We start from the raw sequence: 19,621 nt of genomic DNA on the forward strand, positions 1-19,621 counted from the left end.
TGCACTGAGAATGTCTCAATACTGCATAACTGAGCAAAGTGCTGAATGTGTGTGTTCGGTGATCCACCGATGCTGAATCACCCTTCACAAACAGAATTTTTCGTTTCGCAAATAAACATTTATTTGTAAAAACCCACACACGTTACAAATCAGAAAGATGTGTTTGTGGATCACAAAGCACGTGATTCTAATTGGTGTGTGTGTGTGTGCATTGATACCACATTTTAGAGGAGCACGGGTGACTAAAACATACACCTTGGTATTTATAAAGCAGTTTACTATATATTGTTCATTTCAATGACATTTTGTGGAGCCCCTCCAACTTTTAACTCAGCCTCCCCCAAGAAAAATTTCCTGGTGCTGCCACTGTTTCCTCATCTAAATAGTTTTTGCCAAGTAAAAGATCAGTCAGAATAATGACAATATTGTACATAAAACATTTCTCTTTTTTTAAAATATGCATTACTTTGCTTTTTACTGCACTTCAGACAAGTTACCAAAGCTTTAACACGTATTCTTCACTGTTTAAAAGCAAGGTCACTTTATCTGAATGCTGCAGTATTTAGCCATAAACATGCACACGGTGGTGTCTGCAGCAAGCATTCCATAGCAGGTTAGTTCACGCAGTCAGGTCCATAAGTATTTGGATAGTGACACCCTTTTCATATCTTTGCCTCTGTACACCACCACAATGGAGCCAAAATGAAACGGATAAAGTTCTTCTAACAATTTAGGCATTACAGCCATTTTTATACACAGTCCCTCCATTCTCAGAGCCCATACTTTACTGGGCAAACTAATATAAATATTATTGAATTATTCATTGATTCATTCATTGGCTGCTGCTTATCTGGTTTGCGGTGACAGTAGACTAAGCAGTAGGGTTGAGCTGGATACTCGTTTCAGACAAGTATCCGGTACGGATAAAGAATTTTTGACAAGCACAAGCATGATCTGAATAAAACTCATCAATATCTGTGCTCGTGCTGAAGGAAAATCCTTATTGGCTAACTGACCGTCTTCACACTCTGTGATTGGCCAGTCACACACAGTGCCCGCCACTCCATACACAGACACGTCTCTCTGCTGCTTCTCATGCACACACAGACACACAGGATCTCTCTCTCTCTGTTTGGCTTGGCTGTAACTCACGTTGCTGTGCTCCTTAATTTTTCTTTAATTTGCCTCTGTTGTGGTTTGTACGGTATTACCATTACTTGGTGAATGTGTTTCATTAGTGCAGCAGATAAGTGAAACAATCATGCAAATGGTGATAAAAGCATCAAATTTGGCAGAAATACTCCTTAGACACTCCTGTTTTGAAAAAAACGATTGGCCACTTGACTTTTCAAGCGGTGGTCAGGTAGGGGTCAATTGAAGAATTACACAGGTCAAAATTAAAACATGCTCCAATCATATTGAAAAATATTCCACATTATTTGCCTGATTATAAGGATTCCAAAAAGGTATAGTTTGGACTATCTGTGACTGAATTCTATGGAGTTACGGGATAAAAACAGCACGAATGGTGACAAATGTTTTTTCTGTAATTATTGTATGGCTTTTGCCTTACAATATAAAGCTCCTTGGGGCAACTGTTTGTTGTTGTGATTTGGCGCTATATAAATAAAATTGATTTGATTTGAAATGTCAGTGTCATTTTGTACAGGGGTCAAAAGTTAAAGTTGCTCCAATTTTGGTAAAAAGTGATGCAAATTATTGGTTGAGCTAGTAGGATTAATAAATAGAATAGTTTTGATTGTGTTGAATGTTTGGTCTCCAAAGTAAAAGTTAAACAAGGTCTGCGTCTATTGGATTCTGTGACATTTGACCTATGTTACCACGTAATGTGATAAGTCAGGATGATACGTGGTCCAAACTGTTCTTTTCTAAAACCGCGTTAACTCAACTAGTTAACATTGAAAGTGGCTCATGTTGCATCGCTCACTGACTCCACTCCGGTCGTTTTTTTCTTTTTAACTGTTTGTTTGCCAGCCTCGTGATATAAAGTCAGTTGGAACACTTTGCTCCTACTGAACGCGGTGCTTTTGAGAAGAATACAGTGAACAAGGCTGACATATTATTTCTCTGTTTGCCATCACTGGATGTTTGCATGAATCACCAAGTTCACACAGATCATTAAAAAATAAACAGTTTTTAGAACAACCTCTCTCTCGCTCCCTCTCACACACACATGTACACGGACACACACGCACACCTTAATCAAAATGCCAAGAACGTTACGTAGTAAAAATAAATAATTGAAAGAAATCACAGTTTGATAATAAAATTAAAAAATAATAACAATAAAAAACAAAGTTGTGTTGATTATGACAACTCTTGTTCATGCATACTTACTTCATAATTTCCTACTATATTGAATGACAGTTCTGAGGCTGTTCTGTTATTCATTCGTACCCTTAAGAATATTCATGTTCTGAGTTGTTTAAAAAACTTGATCTGTAAATAGTTCATTTAATATTGTGATCAAAAACATTGAATGTCAATACTGAGGCTGTTCTGTAAATATTCATTCATACCCTTAAGAATATTCATGTTCTGAGTTCATAAAAACTTGTTTTGTAAAGAGTTCTCTTATTTTTGTGATCAAAATCATTGATTTGAATCTCAATTTTGAGGCTGTTCTGTAAAAAGTTTTCAAATAAACAATAAATATAGCAACTGTGGATCAATCCATATCAATTTCAGACTGAAAATGATGTACAGATGTAAGCCCCACCCATTCCAAGTTAAACCACACCCACTTCCAGTTTAGTCCCTGCCCACCCCAAGTACAGATACAGATAATTTAGATGGTTGAACAGATACAGATAGTGGTGTACTCACTCATCCCTACTAAGCAGCTCATCATACTCTTCCCTATCTTCAGCCAACTCCTCTAACTCTTCCTTGGAGATTCCAAAGGCATTCCCTGGCCTCCTTCCAGTTCTACCTGCCTGAAAGACCCCTCCAGGGGGCATCCTCACCAGGTGCTTGAACCACCACAACTGCCTCCTTTCAATGTGAAGAAGCAGTGGCTCTACTCAGTCCCTCCCAGATAGTCAGGCTTCTCATCTCGTCCCAGAGTGTAAACCCGTTTAGATACCTGACGGAAGAATTTCATTTCTGCCACTTGTACCTTATTCCTTCAGTCGTTACCTAAAGTTGAGGAGCACAAGTGATTGTAGGACTAACTGGTAAATGAAGAGTCTCATCTTTTGGCTCAAATCTGTCCACAATGGTCTGCTACAGCTCCTAGGTAGCTCCAATCCATCTGTTACTCTCAGTAAATACGATTGTTCACACATCATCACCGTTACAGTTTCCTTTTGACACGAAAGGAGATGATATATGCACATTTCCATGTCACTGTAGACTTCATTTAGATCAGTCATTAAGAAATACAAACATGATTTGACTGTATGGTAAACGTGCTGAGAGTGGCAGTTCTCAAAAACTGAGTACTGTGCAAGAACAAGAATAGTGAGAGAAGCCACCAAGACACCCAAACAAGTCCGAAGGACTTATGTGTTTCTGTGGCTGCAGTTGGAGAAACATGATACCCAGTATTTGGGCAAATACTACACAAAAATACACCAGAGCTGAAAACAAAAACTGGAATCAAAGAATGGATAGAACATGTAGCTGGGGATGGCAGTGGCTACTCGACACTGCTTTCAAACCCATGTTTTGGACATCGTTCCAGAGTTTGCATAAAAAGGAGGGCATCATGTGCTGTTTTGCCACCTGCTGTGCACTGCCACCTGTTGGACAGTTCAGCAGTGTACATTTATGTGCTAATTTCATATTTAAATTTGACAGTTCTTCCACGGTCTGCATGTGCTGCTTGCTAGAATGGGAGGCAGAGCCTTCAGCTTTCAGGCTCCTCTCCTGTGGAACCAGCTCCCAATTCAGATCAGGGAGACAGATACCCTCTCTACTTTTAAGATTAGGCTTAAAACTTTCCTTTTCGCTAAGGCTTATAGTTAGGGCTGGATCGGGTGACCCTGGACCATCCCTTGGTTATGTTGCTTTAGACGTAGACTGTGTTTCATAATTATTGTATGGCCTTGCCTTGCAATGTGGAGCGCCTTGGGGCAACTGTTTGTTGTGATTTGGCGCTATACAAGAAAAAAGTTGATTGATTGATTGACTTCGTTCAAACAGTTACAGTTGAAAAACATGAGGTGCAATGGTGGCTGAGTTGACTAACGTGCTTCGAAGTACTGTTTGCTGTGTCCCCAGAGTCCCAGCATGGCTGATCATTGCTACAGCTCTCATGGTACCCATTTCCAGTTGCTCAAACAGACACTATGGAAAAATAAAGTCCAAATAAATAATAGAGTTTTGAGTAGTGTTAATTTTGATTGATCACGTCTTCACCGCATTCTTCTCTTCTGTCTACCATTTCCAGTTCTTCCCTTATATCCTGCTGTTGGTGGCCATACTCATGTACGCCCCGGCCTTATTTTGGAGGTTTTCTGTGGCGCCGCTCTTGCAGTCAGACCTTGGCTTCATCATGGAAGAGCTAGACCGGTGTTACAACCGTGCGGTCACTCTGGCCAAACGCATGGCCATGTCAGGCCTGCTCACTCCAGACAGGTATGCTTGATGGCTTCAGTCAGGTTATGATTTTTGTTTCTTCTTAATAACACAATGAAATTAACAATTGGCTATCTTTTACATCTGTGATGTGACACATTTTCAAGTGGAGCTGTAATGCTGGATGGGTCCTGAGCTCATGAAATTTTGATATGTACAAGTGAGGCACAATGGGTCTTAAGATTAACTTCTCTTGTCTGTTTGACGCCTGATTGTGTGCATTTTTCGTGCAAAAATAAAGATACCCAATCAGGGCCTGAAAATAGTTTCTTTTAGTATACGTACCGCTGTAAAGAAAAAAAGAGAGGAGAAAAAAAAAGTGCGCAATCAAGAAAGTTTAAAACATGTTTAAAAATTTGTGATTCACAAAAAACATAAAAAAAAACGTGAATAATCGGATGAAATTTGTGCAGATAGGGGATAAAGGCCATATGTGAGAAACGATCCCAGGGCTGTACGCTTAGCTTTTTCACTAGGAGCACAGGTGCTCCTAAATGAAAAAATTTAGGAGCACTGTGAAATTTCTTGATACAATTTTATTATTAATGCAAAGACACATACAGAGTACCTTTTCTACACACACATGCACATTTTATATGATTCTAATGTTGTATTTATTTCATTGTTTTTTACTTCCTTTTCTATCGTTATTTACATCATTGCTTTTGTCCATTTCATTACTTTTTGCTGTGTATTTCTTGTATTATTTTAAACCCTCACACACACATAACATCCCCGTCCCACTTTTTATACTCAGGTCGCCTGCTACGCTTAGCTACATTCAACCAACGGTCCACAGCACACACTCTCACACACACTCTTGTCGATTTGTACAGATGTGGGAATGGTTTTCTCTATGGGATATACAGTGGTCCCTCGTTTATCGTGGGAGTTACGTTCTAAAAATAGCCCGCGATAGGCGAAATCCGCGAAGTGGCCAGCATTATTTTTTACAATTATTATAGACGTTTTAAAGCTGTAAAACCCCTCACTACACACTTTATGCACTTTTCTCAATCAGGCATGAACATTTTCTCACTTTTCTCTTGTGTGTAAACACTCTCAAAGTTCAAACCTGAGTAGAAAAATTCCGGCTCCCCCACTCCCCAATTCAAGGGGGTACCTATGCTTGTTCCCCATGTTGAAAATATACCCCCTATCTAGGGAAAACCTTCAGACAATCACCCCCCTATCATGGGCTTTTTTGCATGATATTTTTTTATAATTTTATTTTTTACTGGGGTCTGATGGAAAAACTACCCCCTTATTCGAAAATCTTGGGAGATGGTTTGAAAATAGGGCTGCCACAAACGACTATTTTGATAATCGACTAGTCAACGATTATTTTTGCGATTAGTCGACTAGTCGGATCATACAGAATTTCCTAAATTAAGGTCTGCAGCATTTTCAGAGAAACGTTGGGATGAAAACATGAACATTTCCAAATCAGTGACTATTTCTTAGACTTCATTTACACTCAACAAAAATATAAACGCAACACTTTTGGTTTTGCTCCCATTTTGTATGAGATGAACTCAAAGATCTAAAACTTTTTCTACATACACAATATCACTATTTCCCTCAAATATTGTTCACAAACCAGTCTAAATCTGTGATAGTGAGCACTTCTCCTTTGCTGAGATAATCCATCCCACCTCACAGGTGTGCCATATCAAGATGCTGATTAGACACCATGATTAGTGCACAGGTGTACCTTAGACTGTCCACAATAAAAGGCCACTCTGAAAGGTGCAGTTTTGTGTTATTGGGGGGGGATACCAGTCAGTATCTGTTGTGACCACCATTTGCCTCATGCAGTACAACACATCTCCTTCGCATAGAGTTGATCAGGTTGTCAATTGTGGCCTGTGGAATGTTGGTCCACTCCTCTTCAATGGCTGTGCGAAGTTGCTGGATATTGGCAGGAACTGGTACACGCTGTCGTATACGCCGGTCCAGAGCATCCCAAACATGCTCAATGGGTGACATGTCCGGTGAGTATGCCGGCCATGCAAGAACTGGGACATTTTCAGCTTCCAAGAATTGTGTACAGATCCTTGCAACATGGGGCCGTGCATTATCCTGCTGCAACATGAGGTGATGTTCTTGGATGTATGGCACAACAATGGGCCTCAGGATCTCATCACGGTATCTCTGTGCATTCAAAATGCCATCAATAAAATGCACCTGTGTTCTTCGTCCATAACAGACGCCTGCCCATACCATAACCCCACCTCCACCATGGGCCACTCGATCCACATCACTGACATCAGAAAACTGCTCACCCACACGACGCTACACATGCTGTCTGTCATCTGCCCTGGACAGTGTGAACATCATCCGTGAAGAGAACACCTCTCCAACGTGCCAAACACCAGCGAATGTGAGCATTTGCCCACTCAAGTCGGTTACGACGACGAACTTGGAGTCAGGTCGAGACCCCGATGAGGACGACGAGCATGCAGACGAGCTTCCCTGAGACGGTTTCTGACAGTTTGTGCAGAAATTCTTTGGTTATGCAAACCGATTGTTTCAGCAGCTGTCCGAGTGGCTGGTCTCAGGCGATCTTGGAGGTGAACATGCTGGATGTGGATGTCCTGGGCTGGTGTGGTTACACGTGGTCTGTGGTTGTGAGGCTGGTTGGATGTACTGCCAAATTCTCTGAAACGCCTTTGGAGACGGCTTATGGTAGAGAAATGAACATTCAATACACGAGCAACAGCTCTGGTTGACATTCCTGCTGTCAGCATGCCAATTGCACGCTCCCTCAAATCTTGCGACATCTGTGGCATTGTGCTGTGTGATAAAACTGCACCTTTCAGAGTGGCCTTTTATTGTGGGCAGTGTAAGGCACACCTGTGCACTAATCATGGTGTCTAATCAGCATCTTGATATGGCACACCTGTGAGGTGGGATGGATTATCTCAGCAAAGGAGAAGTGCTCACTATCACAGATTTAGACTGGTTTGTGAACAATATTTGAGGGAAATGGTGATATTGTGTATGTGGAAAAAGTTTTAGATCTTTGAGTTCATCTCATACAAAATGGGAGCAAAACCAAAAGTGTTGCGTTTATATTTTTATTGCGTGTACAATCATTCAGAAATACAGTGTGGTACTTTATAGTAAATCTGTGTCAGGTAGGCATTTCTCAAAAACTAAATGTCCATGCTGGAAGGAGACAAGTGAGGGAAGCCACCAAGACAACTCTGCAACATTTTTATTTTTATCTTCATTTTACTTATAGTCCCAACTTTTTCTGATTTGTGGTTGTTTCTGTTGCATTTCTGAAATTACAGAACTGCTTTAAAGAAAAGTGTGAACATTTTATTGTTTTAAAACTCTGTGGTGCAAATGCAAACACCAAACTCTTATAAAGAGGAAAAATACCTGGACATGTGCAGGAAAACTGATATAAACTGAACAGAACAATGCAAGCTGATTTGACTCCCCATATTTTTTGTATAAATAAATCAGAATAAAATAAGAGGTAACTCACTTTGAAATGAATAAAACATATAGCTGCAGCTTATAATAACTTTGGAAAATAACAGAAATCAGCAGCTTGTATTTTTATTCTGACTCCAGTTCATTTAGTGTGATGAAGTCATTTATTTCTCCTCATCGCTTAAGATTGAACAAATAAATACCTTTGGAAAATAGCAGCTGTTAAAGTTCAGAGTTCTCACCTGCTTTTTGTGATCTGTGCCTCTGAACATCACTGCAGCAGGGTTTTATTTTTTTATCCAGTGTTTGCGTAATTTTTCCTCAGTTCATTCATATGTTGTCTTTTTTTTAAGGATGTTTTTAAGGATTTTTGACGCGCACATGGTGTCAACAGCACGGTGCTGTCAGAAAAACACCGGCAGAGAAAGAGCAGAGAAAAGAAAAGTAGTTTTTGTTGTTGTTGGGTTTTTTTTTATGTTCACTCGGGTTAAAATCCGCTCTCTCTGCTCCGGGCTCACTGTGTCACGTGCACTGATGGTTCTCAGCAGAATGTAACGTCTCGTGCCTCCGTTCACAGTCTGCAGCGAGTTGACTCCGCGCGCGCGCGCACACACACACACACACACACACACACACAGCTCCTCCAGTAAACTGCGCATTTTAGACGGCTTTGAACAAGACGGCCACCGTTTTAATCAGCCGTCTTATCCAAGTTTGAACGTTCAAATGACGGCAGGACGGCTCGATAGGCCGCGAAAGGTGAACCGCGTTAGCGAGGGACCACTGTATTTATTTTAGGAGCAAAATGCGAATGAAAGGGTTGAAATACATTTTCGCACACGTGCGCCCATTTTATTTTTTTTTCCTCGCACAATCAAATTTTAGGCGCAATATGCAAGCAAAACGCTCGCACTGTACAGCCCTGGATCCCATGACCTTCTAACAAATAAACCCAAACCAACAAATGCTGATGGCAATGAGCAGTCTAAAGGGCCTTTCACACTGAACGTATTCATGGCGTTAAACGTGTCGCCCATCGCTCTAAAACCCATTAAGGGCCTTTCACACTGAATGCGCCATTTGATCATTTTGATGCCTCCCCTTGCATTGAACACGCTGGACATTTATTTTTAGACAAGTAAAATAGCATGAAAAGTAATGTGTACATTTATAATCTGGTAGATTCGTTCATTCATATCTGCATTTCAACCAGGAAAAAAGACACCGTAAATATAAATATTAATTATTAACACAACTAGAAATGATGTAAGAATGACTGCAGTGTGCCTGTTAATTAGGATTTCTCAAAATGACATAAACCTCATGATGAAATTATTACCCGTGGCCATCAAATATGGCCATTTCATTGTCATTTCAACATTTAATTATGTCCTCATTGACTATGTGATTGCTTTTAATGTTGTAATCAAGACAGAGTGATTTCTAACATTTGAATTTGACTATTCTAGTGATTGTGCTTTGAAATTATACACAATAGGGGCAGGGCTTCTACCTGTGCAAATGTCATTTTGACTAAACTTTGACTTCATGGACGTGTTTAATGATTTATTCATTTAATGGTAAAATAGAAAAGGAAACAGATTTTTTTATTTTTTTCAAATAATAAAATAATTGCTGTTTAAAGAGCCTTTTTTTTTTTTTTTTTTTTTTTTTTAAAGTGTAGCAGCAGGTGTTGGTTTTCAGAGATGACAGGTGAGCTGGACTCTCTGGACTTTTTTTTTTTTTTTTGGGGCCATTTTTCAGAGAATATGAATGGTAACGCAAAAAAAAACTTTTTTCACTCGTGGTTAGTTGTTGGTGAAGCCATTTATTGTCAAACAACTGTGTTTACTCTTTTTAAATCATAATGACAACAGAAAGTAACCAAATGACCCTGATCAAAAGTTTACATTCCCCAGGTCTTAATACCATGTATTGCCCCATTTAACATCAATGACAGGTTGGAGTCTTTTGTGGTACTTGTAGATGAGGCTCTTTATTTTCTCAGATGGTAAAGCTGCCCATTCTTCTAGGTAAAACGCCTCCAGTTCCTATGAATTCCTGGGCTGTCTTGCTTGATCCCCAGAGTGGCTCAATGATATTGAGGTCAGGAGACTGAGATGGCCACTCCAGAACCTTCACTTTATTAAATGGACTGCATTTATATAGCGCTTTTCCATCTGCATCAGACGCTCAAAGCACTTTACAATAATGCCTCACATTCACCCCGATGTGAGGGTGCTGCCATACAAGGTACTCACTACACACCGGGAGCAACTAGGGGATTAAGGACCTTGCCCAAGGGCCCTTAGTGATTTTCCGGTCAGTCTGGGATTTGAACCAAGGATCCTCGGGTCTCAAGCCCAACACTTTAACCACTAGACCATCACCTTCCACTTTATTCTGCTGTAGCCAATGACGGGTCAACTTGGCCTTGTGTTTTGGATTGTTGACATGTTGGAACGTCGAACTACAGCTCATGCACAGCTTCCAGGCTGATGAGTGCAAATTTTCCTCCAGTATTTTCTGATAACATGCTGCATTCATCCTGCCATCATTTTTGACCAAGTTTCCTGTGCCTTTTGTAGCTCACACATTCCAAAACATCAACGATCCACCTCCGTGCCTCACATTAGGAATGGTGTGCCTTTCATCATAGGCTTTGACTCCTCTCTAGGGATGGGTATTGATAAGATTTTATCAATGCCATTATCAATCCCGCTTATCGATTCCCTTATCAATACCTCCTGCGAATTTTCTGTGTACTAAAAGTAGGCTTTACAGGTTTTCTATGTCAACAACATTTCATTCAGTCTTAAAGTAATATGAAATTGGTCTCTGGACACTTATAAAATCTGTACATGGTGGATCCTTGATCTCTGGACGTAAATAGAAATGATCAAAATATGTAGTTTTTGTCAAAAGCATTTACTTTCAGATATTAATGACACGAATGTAACTCCATACCCTCTGAGCTGAGCTCAGCTGGCTACACTGCACGTCAGGATGTAATTCATAAAACACGGACAACATCTGATTTTGGAAGAAAAAAATGTTTTGGTTTGTTGTCTGTATTACAACATGTGTAATTTTATTTAAAACATCAATTCGCTTTGAAGTTATTAATACTGATTGAACTCTGTCTTTCTAACTTGACTTGTCAGAGAGCGGCGCAGCATTTGGAGCGGTACAAATGGAACGGAGGACAGTTGTTGTTTCTTGCCCGCAACAAGACAAGCGTCCCAGTTAGTGACTTTAATCTGCACAAAAGTGATTCACGATTGACATCTTTTAATGGGTTTGAGAGGGGTTAAGAAGCGGACTTGCCACTTCTGAAAAGCAGCGAAGCAGAGAATCAATGAAGCAGCCAAAAAGTTCAATTTTGATCTCATCACTCCAAATGACCTTGTTCTCTGTGCTGTTTGGTGTATTCTAAGTGGGATACTTGGTGGCATTTGCCTAGTAATGGCTTTCTTCTGCGAATTGACCATGCAGCCCATTTTTCTTCAAATTCCTCCTTATTGTGTATCTTGAAACAGCCACACCACTTTGTATCAGTGAGTCCTGTGTTTTAGCTGCAGTTATTTGTGGGTGTTTCTTTGCATTCCGAACAATTTTCCTGGCAGCTGTTGCTGAAATTTCTATTGGTCAACCTGACCATGGTTAGGTTTCACATTTTCAACTTCTTGATTAGAGTGTGAACACTGCTGATTGGGATTCTTAAGTCCTTGGATATCTTTTTAAATCCCTTTCCTCTTATACAGTTCAGTCTCCTTTTCCCTCAGATCCCTTGAGAATACTTTAGCTTTCCCCATGACTTAGAAACCAGAAACGTCAGTGAAGCACTGGATGAAAGATGCAAGGGTCTGTCAGGAGCCCAGAAACTCACTGACCTTTTATACACACACACTGATTACAAGCAGACAGATCACAGGTGAGGATGGCTACCTTTTGTAGCCATTGAAATCAGTTTGTGTGAACTTGTGTGCATGTTATTAGGGCGAAATCACCAGGATATGTAAATGTCTGATCAGGGTCATTTGGTTAGTTTCTGTTGTCATTGTGATTTAAAAAGAGTAAACACAATTGTTTGACAATAAATGACTTCACACAACCACTACCCATGAGTGGGGGGAAAAAAGTGATTGAAAAAACCATGCCTTCAAAAAGGTAGATAGTGGCATAGAAATCCCCCCCCCCTCCCCCGCTGCATTGGACGTGTCCAATGTGTTCAACACAAGGGGAGGCGTCAACATGGTGTAGACCACCAAGTTGGGAATCCCTAAAACTAAGATGAAGACAACTCCTCCCTCGCTTCATGATAATGCCATTCCAAACCCGCTTCCAAGCCCCTTAACACACAGCCGGAAGGTCAGACATGAGCAATATGGAATCTACATCCCCACAACCTTGACCCCTGCCCCTATAAGAAAGCCAGCACCCAAACTTTGACTTCTGTGTTGCACTATTTACTTTTTTCTCATTTAATTTTGGCCAGAAGTAGTTAACCATCCATTTCCTAAACCCACTTATTCCAGGAAAGGGTCCCGGTGGTCATTGCACAAGAAGACATTACATACTATTCTTTTTTATGTACAATCTCTTTTTTGCTACTACGTACTTTTTTCCTTTCTTTAATTTGTACTTTGAACACACATTGTCACTCTGTTAAATTTTATGTTTATTTTATTTTCTTCCCCAGACCTTTTAAGTCTGTGTGTGGTTTACTTTGTTTCATATTTGCACTGAAAGGCTTGCACCTTACCTTTCATTGTACTTGCTACAATGACCAGTGTCCAAAGAGGGGTACACCTCGGACAAGCCGCCAGTCTATTGCAGGACAATGCATATTATCACAATATTATTTTATATGATAAATTGTCATATTCCTAATTATGACCATTTCTGCTGCCACATCATGTTTTTATTCTTTCACCTGTATTTCTGCTTCCTCGCCCAGTGACCCCACAGAGGGCTGTTTCAATTACCCGCTGATGGAGAACTTCCTGGCAACCAAACGTTGTTCTCGTGTGCTGCTGCTTTACTACCTGTTGTGTCGTGGCCTGACTCTGATCACGTTGCTGTGTGCCTGCATCTACCTGGGCTACTACCTCCGCTTGGCCTCCGTCACTGACGAGTTTGGATGCAAACTGCGTGTTGGCCTGCTCACTTCTGACCCCACAGTCCCTGAGAAAGTGCAGTGTAAACTCATCGCTGTCGGCATCTTCTCTTTGCTCAGGTATTTGTCCAGTCACAGCTGAGTTTGATTCCCCCCTTTAACAACCCCATTACCTTTACTTTATCTTCAGCTCTTGGTAAAGTAAGTCCTTCGACTGCTCCCTTATTTTGCTGCGGGGTCGCCACAACAAATCCGAGGTGGATCTGCATGTTTAATTGGCACAAGTTTTACGCAGGATGTGGCAGGGGTGGGATTTGAACCAGGAATCTTCTGCGCCAAAACAAAGTGCACCAACCACTTGGCCATGTTTGAAATACGAATAATTCTGTTTGACTTTGTTTTCAGCCTTGTCAACTTGGTCATCTTCACTGGACTTATTCCTGTGGTGATCTATTCCAGTCTCCGCCCACTCTTGTGCCATGGATATGCCCATTTCCTGGAAACCTACCAGTCACTACCCACCGTGAGCATTCTCCCAACTCCCGGTGGCCAAAGGGACGACCTTACTCTGTATCTGCTCTTCCTTGAGGAGAATATCAGTGAACTGAAGTCCTACAAATACATCAAGGTATTTGGGCTTGATACAGTAGTGTTCAGAATAATAGTAGTGCTATGTGACTAAAAAGATTAATCCAGGTTTTGAGTATATTTCTTATTGTTACATGAGAAACAAGGTACCAGTAGATTCAGTAGAGTCTCACAAATCCAACAAGACCAAGCATTCATGATATGCACACTCTTAAGGCTATGAAATTGGGCTATTAATAAAAAAAAAAAAGTAGAAAAGGGTGTGTTCACAATAACAGTAGTGTGGCATTCAGTCAGTGAGTTTGTCAATTCTGTGGAACAAACAGGTGTGAATCAGGTGTCCCCTATGTAAGGATGAAGCCAGCACCTGTTGAACATGCGTTTCTCTTTGAAAGCCTGAGGAAAATGGAACATTCAAGACATTGTTCAGAAGAACAGCGTAGTTTGATTAAAAAGTTGATTGGAGAGGGTAAAACTTGTACGCAGGTGCAAAAAATTATAGGCTGTTCATCTACAATGATCTCCAATGCTTTAAAATGAACAAAAAAACCAGAGACGCGTGGAAGAAAATGGAAAACAACCATCAAAATGGATAGAAGAATAACCAGAATGGCAAAGGCTCAGCCATTGATCAGCTCCAGGATGATCAAAGAGTCTGGAGTTACCTGTAAGTGCTGTGACAGAAGACGCCTGTGTGAAGCTAATTTATTTGCAAGAGTCCCCCGCAAAGTCCCTCTGTTAAATAAAAGACATGTGCCGAAGAGTTTCTGCACATGTTCAGAAAGTAGGCTCTCAGTTATCCAGGTGGTTTCCATAGTAGAGAAGCTTGAATCTTCGACTGTAGTCTGTCTTCTGTCTTAGAAGACAGACTACCAGAGCAAGAATTTTAGCTGAGGAAGCTTCTGCGATTTGAAGCGAAACGTCCTCGCGTCAAGCAACCCAGTCCAGTCGAAGATTCAAGCTTCTCTACTATGTGCAGAAGAGGTTACAATTTGCCAAATAACACATCAACTGGCCTAAAGAGAAATGGAGGAATAGTTTGTGGACTGATGAGAGTAAAATTGTTGTTTTTGGGTCCAAGGGCCGCAGACAGTTTGTGAGACGACCCCCAAACTCTGAATTCAAGCCACAGTTCACAGTGAAGACAGTGAAGCATGGTGGTGCAAGCATCATGATATGGGCATGTTTCTCCTACTATGGTGTTGGGCCTATATATCGCATACCAGGTATCATGGATCAGTTTGGATATGTCAAAATCCTTTAAGAGGTCTTGTTGCCTTATGCTGAAGAGGACATGCCCTTGAAATGGGTGTTTCAACGAGACAGTGACCCCAAGCACACTTGTAAACGAGCAAAATCTTGGTTCCAAACCAACAAAATTAATGCCTCACAGACAGTGGCGGTCCTAGAGTGATTTACTCCCCGGGCGAAACCCCCCTGCGTGCTCCCCCCCACGCACACCACCTCCGCCCCACCACCTATGAAAACACTAACTTCGTCCAGAACACCCACAATCCCACAAATTAACTCACAACAGCTATTTTCAAGAACAAATTTCCGGTTTTAATGACTACTGCAATAACAAACACAAAGAAATTGGCACAGTCTAATGTGTCATCATCCATGGACTTGTCTGCAATGATCATCTCAAAAGTTTGCAGGAGGGCATCATAATTGTTTGCCACAGTGCTCACTATCCATGATGTGAAATTCCATTGAGTAGGAGCATTTCTGGGCAACCTTGAGCAGCCTGCAGACTCAAGAAAAGACATCCTCTTTGTGAATTTTGAGAAAAATGTGGCAAAACCAGAGTGATGCAAAAAATATTCTGCACCTAGATAAGCATTTAGCCCCCTGAGACAGAACCAGATTCAGTCTGTGTGCATAGCAATGCACAAACATTGCACGGGATTGAGAGCTGAAGCCATGACAGCAGCCATGGCTTCTTCGTAAGGAAGACTATCAAATGGCTTCGCCAAAATCCGGTCCACAACATTCAAATTGTCTGCCATTATGTGCAGCTTGCTAGCTAGCTAGCTGGGACTGGCGCGAGGCTAGTGTGAAGTGTGTCCGCCTGTGAGTGCTTTGTGACGGTGGAGGAGCTCAGCAGCACCCGCTGCTCGGTAGGGACAGAAACTGCGATAGAAGTCAGAAAGAGTGATAGAAGTCAGTCTCCAAACACAAGCAGCTACAAAAAAACCCACCAGAAATAGAAGCTTGATTTGTCGCTAGTCATTTTTAACAAAGAAAATGCCGGTAAGAGGATTAGGAAAGTCTCCGGTTCAACTCAGAACAGAATGAAAATTAAAAAATGCTCCCATGGATGTTTACACCAAAAGATCGCTGATTCGCTCATTTTGCTGTCTATCAAAAAGGGATTCAGCCTCAGACATCATCCAATCATCATGCAGAAGATGAGCTTCCGGGCCAGCCAAGGCCAGCCCACTGCCCCATAGACCCCCAGACATGCTGAGCGTCCGATGGGCGGGACAAAGCCCAGCATTTATCCAATGACTCATCTCGTTTCGCTGCAGTCTTTGTGTCGCTATTGAAGTCTGTAGACGCTCAGCGTCCACACTGTTTAAAGCACTGTGAAGCTGCTGAATGAGTGAGGGGAAAGCCGCGTCATTACCAGTGATAAGAAGATGATTCTGAACAAAAGTTGAGCGCGTTGTAACCACGAACCCCCCCCGCGCGATGCCGTCCCGGCCTGCCTCCAGGACCGCCCCTGCTCGCAGATGTGAAGAAATCGTGAAAAACTGTGGTCATACAACTAAATACTAGTTTAGTGATTCACAGGATTTCTAAAAAAAAAGCAGTCTGAACAAAATAGTTTTGAGTTTGTAGCGTCAACAGCAGATGCTACTATTATTGTGAACACCCACTTTTCTACTTTTTTTACGAATAGCCCAATTTGATAGCCTTAAAATGTGCATATCATGAATGCTTGGTTGTTTTGGATTTGTGAGACTCTATTGAATCTACTGGTACCTTATTTCCCATGTAACAAGAAATATAATCAAAACCTGGATTAATCTTTCTAGTCACATAGCACTACTATTATTCTGAACACTACTGTAAGTTGGTCTATAATTGTAACGCGTGTCATCAGAATGATCTGCTTCTTCCCCGAAGTCACAAAAAAAAAAGTTATGTAAATTTAATCTATTTTTGCCTTTCTAAATGTAGGTGCTGGAGTTACTGCGAAAACAAGGTGAATGTGGTGGAGAAAATTTTGATGCTATGGGTCTGCTGCAGACTCTTTGTGTGGTTAAGATGGACACTGTAGATGGAAAAAAAGTGCCTCAACCTGCAGAAAAGGAGGATCAAGGCAAAAACAATGCTGCACTTGATTCTCCCGATGGACTCGCTCTGTCTGACAGTAGAACAAGCAGCAACTCCAAAAGTCCAAACACCAGGATGGAAACAGAAATGAAAGGTGAGCACAGTGAAGACGGGGCTAGGGCTCAGTCAAAGGTTTTGTACGTACTGTTGACACAGATCAGTGCAATAGGAGTTGGGCTACTAGTAGACCTGGGTTTGATTCCTTGTCACACTATCTGTGTCTTTGAACAAGACACTTTGTCTGCATTGTTTTGGTCCACAGAGCTGTAACTGGGTACAGGTCTTGGCTCGGGAAGTAACCTATGATGGACTTAAGCCTATTCAGGGAGAGTTGTAGACTCTAATCTACTTCACACTAAGGAATCTAGGGATAAGCATGAACCCCAACTGGCCTCAGGGCCTACATAGGACTTGCTGTCTATGTAGGAGAACTAGATGTTCTATGTTCACTTATTTGACAGATGGCAAGGTGTCTCAAACTGGTGGAGTGTGTGTGTGTGTGTGTTTTGTGAAAAGTGGAAACTTTATTTGTACAGCACTTTCTGGTGCAGATTATACATTTCGAAGTGCTCTTGTAATTAAAGAAACACATCCATAAATAACAGTACATTAAAATGCAAGTATGGTTTTAAAACAAACGTAACTTAAAATATATACAATAACCACTCACTTTACAGTAGCCAACCACAGAAATTTAACCAGACAGACTAATCCCTATCTGATAACCAGACCCAACCTACTGGCATTGATGTATTTTTCATAGGTTTGTGAGGAAAGATGTCTTAAATCCTAATTAAAACACTCTACTAAATCAGACGGTCTTATGTCAGCTGGCATCTTTGGCTTGCTAATGTTTTCTTTACCTCTATACCACATAGTAATCATATATTCTGGCAATGCAGAGCACAATCTGGTAGCCGTATTCTGAAACAATTGAAGACTTCTAATAGTAGTGTGCAGCAAGCCAGAAAAATACAAGTACATTACAGTGAGTGATTTGAGATGAAACAAAAGCACAAACCAATGTCTATGCATTAGAAATGGAAATAATAGGCGAAATCGTTGCTACATGCTGTAAATGAAAAAAGGCATTATTTGTAATCTCCCTAATGTGTAGGTTAAAGGAAAGTATAGGATGTGTTCAGGGGGTGCCATATAAAGTGAAATCGATAAGGGTCCTAAAACAGAACCCTGGGGCAGGCCATATGTCATCACAGAGGACTTGGACGTCACAATGCTATCACGCTGTCTTCACTTGGATTGGCAGTCACATTTGCAAATCTGTTTGCAAAAACAGATTTTGCGTCTGTTTCGGCTTTGACTAGCTGGAGCACAGTGACAATTTGTCTCTTGTCAATTTGTCTGACTGAAAATAAATGGCAGCTTAACACTTTGCCTCTGTTTCTTGTAGCTAATATGGCCGTTATGGGATCCATCTATGCCTGACAGCGTTGTAGACAATGATGTAGGAGCGTTCTCTGCTGGACAAACAACGTAATGACACAATTTCCAATGGCAAAATTTTCATTTTTTAAAATTTGTTAATTCTATAAAATAAAAGCATGAATATCTGTCAAAAAATAACGCAGATACGACATGCTCGTAAAAGAGTCGTATTGCCGGCCAACTGATGTGTCAGTGGGACTCGAGACATAACAGTTACCCTTTAAGAATTAACCATTGTGTCTGCACACCAGCAACCCAATAAATTAACCCACAGATGTGGGAGGGAAGCTGCCCAGTGAGAACAGATTTCTTTCATAGTTGTAGAACTGGGATGTTTTAATGATATAAGGACATCATCACACATTGACAGGACAATGATGTCCTGAAGCAAATGAACGGATTATTACATACAGTTGGTGCAAGAGACGTGACAACACCATGGGGCCACGACCAAATCTAAAGTATTGTTGGTCACTGCACAGCTTGATTGAACATCTTCAACCACCTAAATCCTTTACTGAGTGGATCTGAAAGGTAAATTATATTGATCTTAAAGCCACCAACAATCAGCATTACTGACCAAATATGAATGTGCCAAACAAATTAATGTGAAATGAGGTTTAGTGGGATTGTACAACACAAGATCAAATGAGGCAAAATTACGATTCTGACTGCAGCTGTGTCACCAGGCAGCATGAGTCGAGAAAAGTACCAAACGTACAGTAGTGCTCAGAATAATAGTAGTGCTATGTGACTAAAAAGATTAATCCAGGTTTTGAGTATATTTCTTATTGTTACATGGGAAACAATCAATCAATCAATCAATTTTTTTATATAGCGCCAAATCACAACAAACAGTTGCCCCAAGGCTCTTTATATTGTAAGGCAAGGCCATACAATAATTATGTAAAACCCCGACGGTCAAAACGACCCCCTGTGAGCAAGCACTTGGCTACAGTGGGAAGGAAAAACTCCCTTTTAACAGGAAGAAACCCCAGCAGAACCAGGCTCAGGGAGGGGCAGTCTTCTGCTGGGACTGGTTGGGGTTGAGGGAGAGAACCAGGAAAAAGACAT

The 19,621-nt window shown here is 41.0% G+C and overlaps 1 protein-coding gene across 3 annotated transcripts in view; it reads left to right on the plus strand.

Moving 5' to 3' along the window:
- LOC117508797 (pannexin-1-like) overlaps positions 1-19,621 on the plus strand; it is a 58,547-nt gene that overhangs the window by 24,548 nt on the left and 14,378 nt on the right. For all 3 annotated transcript variants that reach the window (XM_034168627.1, XM_034168628.1, XM_034168629.1), the window contains 4 exons: positions 4,415-4,602; positions 13,010-13,288; positions 13,574-13,796; positions 16,946-17,195. In XM_034168627.1, the coding sequence (XP_034024518.1) occupies positions 4,415-4,602; positions 13,010-13,288; positions 13,574-13,796; positions 16,946-17,195 (940 nt within the window). The remainder of the gene's footprint in view (positions 1-4,414; positions 4,603-13,009; positions 13,289-13,573; positions 13,797-16,945; positions 17,196-19,621) is intronic.

This window comes from Thalassophryne amazonica, chromosome 4 (assembly GCF_902500255.1).
Source record: "Thalassophryne amazonica chromosome 4, fThaAma1.1, whole genome shotgun sequence".
Classification (NCBI taxonomy): domain Eukaryota; kingdom Metazoa; phylum Chordata; class Actinopteri; order Batrachoidiformes; family Batrachoididae; genus Thalassophryne; species Thalassophryne amazonica.